The sequence below is a fragment of the Triticum urartu genome, chromosome 1A, assembly GCF_056163025.1.
Source record: "Triticum urartu cultivar PI428250 chromosome 1A, HENAU_Tu73, whole genome shotgun sequence".
In the NCBI taxonomy this organism is placed as follows: Eukaryota; Viridiplantae; Streptophyta; class Magnoliopsida; order Poales; family Poaceae; genus Triticum; species Triticum urartu.
In genome coordinates, this window is record NC_141873.1 from 473101364 (window position 1) to 473107363 (window position 6000).

The window sequence follows — 6000 nt, forward strand, 5'->3', positions numbered from 1 at the left end:
AGTGATGACGAAGAGGAGCCCCGGCAGCCGAACACCGGAGGACAGAAGAGGTTCCCCCCACAAGTGCGGACGGTGAACATGATATACGCAACCCACATCCCCAAGAGGGAGCGGAAGCATGCGCTCAGGGACGTATATGCGTTGGAGCCAGTCGCCCCAAAGTTCAACCCATGGTCCTCCTGCCCAATCACCTTCGATCGCAGGGACCACCCCACTAGTATCCGTCAAGGCAGATTCGCCGCACTGGTCTTAGACCCAATCATTGACGGATTTCACCTCACTCTAGTCCTTATGGATGGCGGCAGCAACCTGAACCTGCTTTACTAGGACACAGTGCACAAAATGGGTATAGACCCCTCAAGGATCAAACCCACAAAAACGACCTTGAAAGGCGTCATTCCAGGTGTAGAGGCCCATTGCACAGGCTCAATTACATTGGAAGTGGTCTTCGGATCCCCGGATAACTACCGAAGCGAAGAATTAATCCTCGATATAGTCCCGTTCCGCAATGGCTATCATGCACTACTTGGGTGAACCGCATTTGCGAGATTCAATGTGGTACCGCATTATGCATACCTCAAGCTCAAGATGCTAGGACCCCGGGGGGTCATCACAGTTACCGGAAACACAGAGCGCTCTCTCCGCAAGGAGCACACTGCGGCCCTCGCAGGAGAAGCGCAAAGCAGCCTCTCAAGGCAATCCACCAGTTTGGCATTTCAAGACCCGGACACCTTCAAGCGCGCTCAGAGTAATCGGCAACTAGACCACCTGGCACGACCTGAGCTCGCGTAGCAATGCGGCCCCCACCCCAGTCCCAGCCAAATGGCAAAATCCGTGCCATGCGTACATAATTACGCATTAAAAATACCATGTGCACAGGCGGGGAGGGGGCACCACTACGACACGCCCCAATACGCGGTTTAAACCGCACTAGGGGCGTCCCGCTTTGTTAGTTTTCTCTTTCAGGACTTTAATCTCTGGAAACCCTGTCCGGCAGCATGATCGCCGAACACATGATGCAGCAACCAAGGAAGCAGAAAGCTACGTCACACCATGGAACTCCCAGGTGGATTACGATAACGAGTGAAATATTTGCTTTAATATTATTCCTCAGCTTGCCCTTGGAAGGGACATAGTCCTACCTTTTGCTTATCGCACTATCTGTATCATTCCGCTTTAACACACCTTTTTGAATAAACAATGCATAGCATTAAGACTATTATTGCATTCTTATTTTTTATATATGCGTGTTCATTAATGATGCCTTGCAACCGTACACTTTGGTACGACCAATACACCAGGGGCTTACGTACCCCACAATATGGTGTGAGAAGTCTGAACACTTTCACAAGTGCGGCACCCCGAACTTATAGCATTATATGCATCAGCTCCGAATCATGTCTTTGGTCAAATTTTGGGTTTGCCCGGCTCCTATGTTTTGGTACCTTACGTTCCGCTCTATCGGCTAAGCTAGCACTAGGAGAACTACTGCGATTGTGCCCCGGTTCTGCTGGGCTAAGCACCTCAGTAGAGAAATCTAAAACTGACTGTTATGATAAGGCGAGAGACTGGTCGCTGTTCGGCGAGGTTTCGAGTCCCTAAAGACTTATGCCGCTTAGAGCGAAGAGCCGGTCCTATCCAACTTAAAGGCGTGTATCATGCCCCGAATTCGTCCTTCCGAATACCAGGGGCTTTGCCGATATTTAAAATTATAGAATTCTATGGCTAAGTGAGAGTGATAAAGCATTATTAGTCCGGTTGCCTTGTTCGCTGTGCTGAGCACCTCCCTCGAAGGACCCAAAAATGGGGACAAGAGTGCTCAGGTTTATCCCGAACACCCCAGCACTACTGGCATGGGGGCAGAAGCCGAGGACTAGCCATCTCTCAGGTTGGATAAACAGCCAAACAGAAGGTAATATTTTAAATTCAAACAAGTGTTGCATAGCGGATATGAAACAAGTTTTCATCACATACATGATCACATGAGCAAGTTTACTCAAATATTACATCCTTTGGACATTCGTCCGCCACAAGATGGGCACCCTTCAGGACACCCTCATAATAAATTTCGAGGGTGCGATGCTCCTTGCCCTGCGGCGGTCCTTCCTTGATCAGCTTCACGGCGTCTACCTTGGCCCATTGCACCTTCACACGGGCGAAAGCCCGGCGTGCACCCTCGATGCACATGAACCGCTTGACGACTTCCAGCCGTGGGCAGGCATCCACAAGCCGCCTCACCAGGCCGAAGTAGCTGTTCGGAAGGGCGTCGCCAGGCCACAGCCGGACTATAAAGCCCTTCATGGCCTGTTCGGTCACCTTGTGTAGCTCGACCAGCTGCTTCAGTTGGTCGCTCATAGGCACCGGGTGTTCGGTCCCAGTATACTGAGACCAGAACAGCTTCTCCATTGAGCTTCCCTCCTCGGCCTGGTAAAACTGTGTGGCATCCGACACGCTGCGGGGCAAATCTGTGAATGCTCCTGGAGAGCTCCGGATTCGGGTAAGTAATAGGTAATTTACTTTCACATGCTTGCTTTGCATATAGAATGCCTTACCCGCCGCTATCTTCTTCATCGCGTCAATCTCCTGGAGGGCCTTTTGGGCTTCGGCCTTGGCACTCTTTGCGCTCTCGAGGGCCACAGCAAGCTCAGACTCTCGCGTCTTCAAGTCAAGCTCCAGCGCCTTGTGCTTCGTCACGAGTGCCTAGAGCTCTTGCTGCACCTCGCCCACCCAAGCCTCTTGCCTTTCCCGCTCGGTGCGCTCCTTGGCCGCTTTGTTTTCAGCCTCGGATAGCGCTTGCTTCAGGGTGGCCACCTCGGTCGTGGCCCCTGGCAAATTCATGATGATCCTGTCATTTTTCAATCATGTCTTCTTTTATATATACATATCTATAGACAGGGTATTACTTACCCTTGTTCTCCTCGAGCTTCCTCTTGGCAAGGCCGAGCTCTTTCTTGGACCCCTCGAGGTCCTACTTCAGTGTGGCAACCTCCGCAGTCAGTGCGGCTGAGGCCAGCAGCGAAGCCTGCATATGCATATTGACATACTTATATTAGACTCCTGCGCTATTGTTTGATCCTCTGTTCGGCTTTTCTTCGTGAACACCGAACAGAGCATCAGGGGCTACTGTCTATGCGGTAATATTTTTCCTATATTTTAAACACTTACCTCAAAGCCTGTTAGAAGGCTGGCACAGGCTTCAGTCAATTCGCTCTTGGCGGACTGAACCTTCTGGACCACCACACTCATAATAGTGTGGTGCTCCTCGTCGATGGAAGCGCTGCGAAGCGCTCCCAGCAGATTGTCCGGCGCCTCTAGATGGATAGAGGTCACCGGCACAGGCGCCTTGCCCCTCTTGGAAGGAGACCGGCTGCCCAAATCCGGAACCGCTGGAGGTTCCGGCGCGGTGTTCGACTGAGGGCCGAACTCGGAGCCCTCGAGGGCCTTGTCCCCTCTGCTCCCAGAGTCCGGAAGGTCGCCTTGAGGTGCCTCCGGGACTGTCTCCTCTTGACCCGGTGCCTCTCGAGACAGCACCTCGGTGTTGTCCGCAGGGCAAGGGGAGGTGGCGGTCGGAAGCGGATCGCTATCCATATCCGACGAGCCAAGGGAGCTGTCCGACGATACATCATGTACGAGAGACTCACGCATAGCCTCCTACTGGATTGATACCTTGGTTCTCAAAAATTGAGGGAAATACTTATGCTACTTTGCTACATCATCCCTTCCTCTTCGGGGAAAACCAACGAGGTGCTCAAGAGCTAGCATGCTTCTTCGAGCAGGTCAACATTGTCTTCATGGGCTTCCTTGGCTTCGGTTTCAGTGTACATCGCGACGCGTGGCGAGTCGAACTCGACATCGATCGGGATGACGGCTTCGGCTCCGTAGATGAGGAAGAACGGGGTGAAACCGGTCGACCGGTTTGGCATTGTGCGGAGACTCCAGAGGACGGCCGGCAACTCATCGAGCCAGCTGCTGTGTGAGCAGACGAGCGGCTCAACAAGTCGTGGCTTGATGCCGGATAGGATAAGGTCGCTGGCCCGCTCGACCTGGCTATTGGACTGCGGGTGTGCCATGGAAGCCAGGTCGAGGCAGATGCCAGAGACGGAGCAGTATGGCGTGAGCACGGCTTTGGCGAAGGTTGTGCCATTGTTCGTGATGATGTTGTTTGGCGTGCCGTAGTGCACCATAATATTTTTGATGAACCAGACGGATGTTGGCCTGTCCAGCTTCCTTATCAGTCATGCTTTGATCCACTTGGTGAACTTGTCCACCGCCGCCAGCAAATGCAGCCGCCTCGAGCGGTCTTGAAAGGCCCCACCATGTCGAGTCCCTAGACCGCGAAAGGCCAGGCGGTCGGGATGGTTCGGAGTGCTGAGGCCGGCTGGTGGCTGCGCTTGCTGAAGCACTGGCATCCCTCACACTTGAGGACAAGCGACTCAGCGTCTTGGAGGGCCGTGGGCGATAGAAACCATGGCGAAAAGCCTTGGACACCAGGGACCTTGAGGAGGCATGGTGCCCGCACTCGCCCTGGCGTATGTTGAGGAGGATCTCAATGCCCTTATCTTGCTCGACAAAACGCTGAAAAACGCCGGTGGAGCTGCGCTTGACGAGCTCGTTGTTGATGATGTTGTAGGAAGTCGCCCGGCGCTGCACTTGCTGGGCCTCGGTCTCGTCCATGGGGAGAACCCCGTTCTCCAGAAACTCCGAGATGGGCAGGGCCCATGATGGGGCCGTCACTACGGTGAAGACGGCCACCATGGTGGGTTACGGATGGAAGCCCCCGAGGTGGAGGCAGCAGCCCCGGGATGGGGACGGCGACGGCCGGGTCAAGGATGACGATGGTCGGGTCGAGGATGGCGGCGGTCGGGTCGACGGCAGAAACCCCTGAGTCAAGCTCAGCAGTCGCCGAGCCGGGTTCGGCAACCCCCGGGCCGGTTGGACAGTTCCCGGGCCGGGTTCGTCAGCCCCCGGGCTAGGTAAAGGCACGGCCGGGTTGTCCGGGACGAAGATGGACACGGGGTCCGGAGATGGCTTGACGGACGGTTTATGCAGGTGCTCAAGGGAGACACCGGACGGGACGGACTGCCGTGATGAGGTGATCTTGGCAAGCGTGTCGGCGGCCTCGTTCTCTGGGCGCGGGACATGGAGGAACTGCTGCCCTCGAAGAAGTCGGATAGCTTTTGGACGAGGAAGCAATAGCTTGCCATGTTGGAGTCGCGGGCGTCCCATTCTCCAGAGCACTGTTGTACCACCAAATCCGAGTCGTTGTAACATAGGATACGCCGGATGCCGAGTTCCTAGGCAAGCTGGAGGCCATGCACAAGGGCTTCATATTCGGCGACGTTGTTGGAGGCGGCGAAGTGGATCTGGAGCGTGTACCGAAGCCGATCGCCCTTCGGGGAAGACAACATGATGCCGGCCCCCAGGCCGAGGCGCATCTTGGAGCCATCAAAGTGCATGCACTAGTGTGTTGAATCCGGCGGCGGCGGCAGGTACTGGGTCTGAGTCCATTCGACGAGGAAGTCAGCCAGAGCTTGGGATTTGATCATGGTGCGGGGTTTGTAGAGGATGGTGTGGCCAGCTAGCTCGAGCGCCCACTTGGCAACCCGGCCAGAGGCGTCCCGGCAACCGATGATCTCACCGAGAGGGGCCGTGCTGACCATGGTAACAACATGCTCTTGGAAGTACTACTTCAGCTTCTTGGCGGTAAAATAGATGCTATAACACATCTTCTGGTAGTGAGGGTGGTTCTGCTTGGAGGTGGAGAGCACCTCGCTCAGGAAGTAGTCCGGGCGCTGGATGGCTTGGATCTTGCCCTTCTTTGGTCGCAATGTAGAGCAACAACGGCTCCTTCTCGGCCGGTATGGCCAGGACGGGTGCATTGGAGAGCATGCCTTGAGGTCCCGAAAAGCTTCGTCCGCCTGGTCATTCCATTCGGACGGCGTCGTCTTCTTCATCAGCTGATACAGGGGCAAGGCCCTCTCGCACAGCCGGCTGAGTAAC

The 6000-nt window shown here is 55.0% G+C and overlaps 1 protein-coding gene across 1 annotated transcript; it reads right to left on the reverse strand.

The window, feature by feature from the left end:
* Window positions 1-3755: 3755 nt before the first annotated feature.
* Window positions 3756-4755, reverse strand: LOC147991763 (uncharacterized). The gene is made up of 2 exons (XM_087538801.1): window positions 4496-4755; window positions 3756-4227 (listed from the first exon to the last, which is right to left on the reverse strand). The coding sequence occupies exons 1-2, from the start codon at window positions 4753-4755 to the stop codon at window positions 3756-3758; spliced, it is 732 nt and encodes a 243-aa protein (XP_087394927.1).
* Window positions 4756-6000: the final 1245 nt, after the last annotated feature.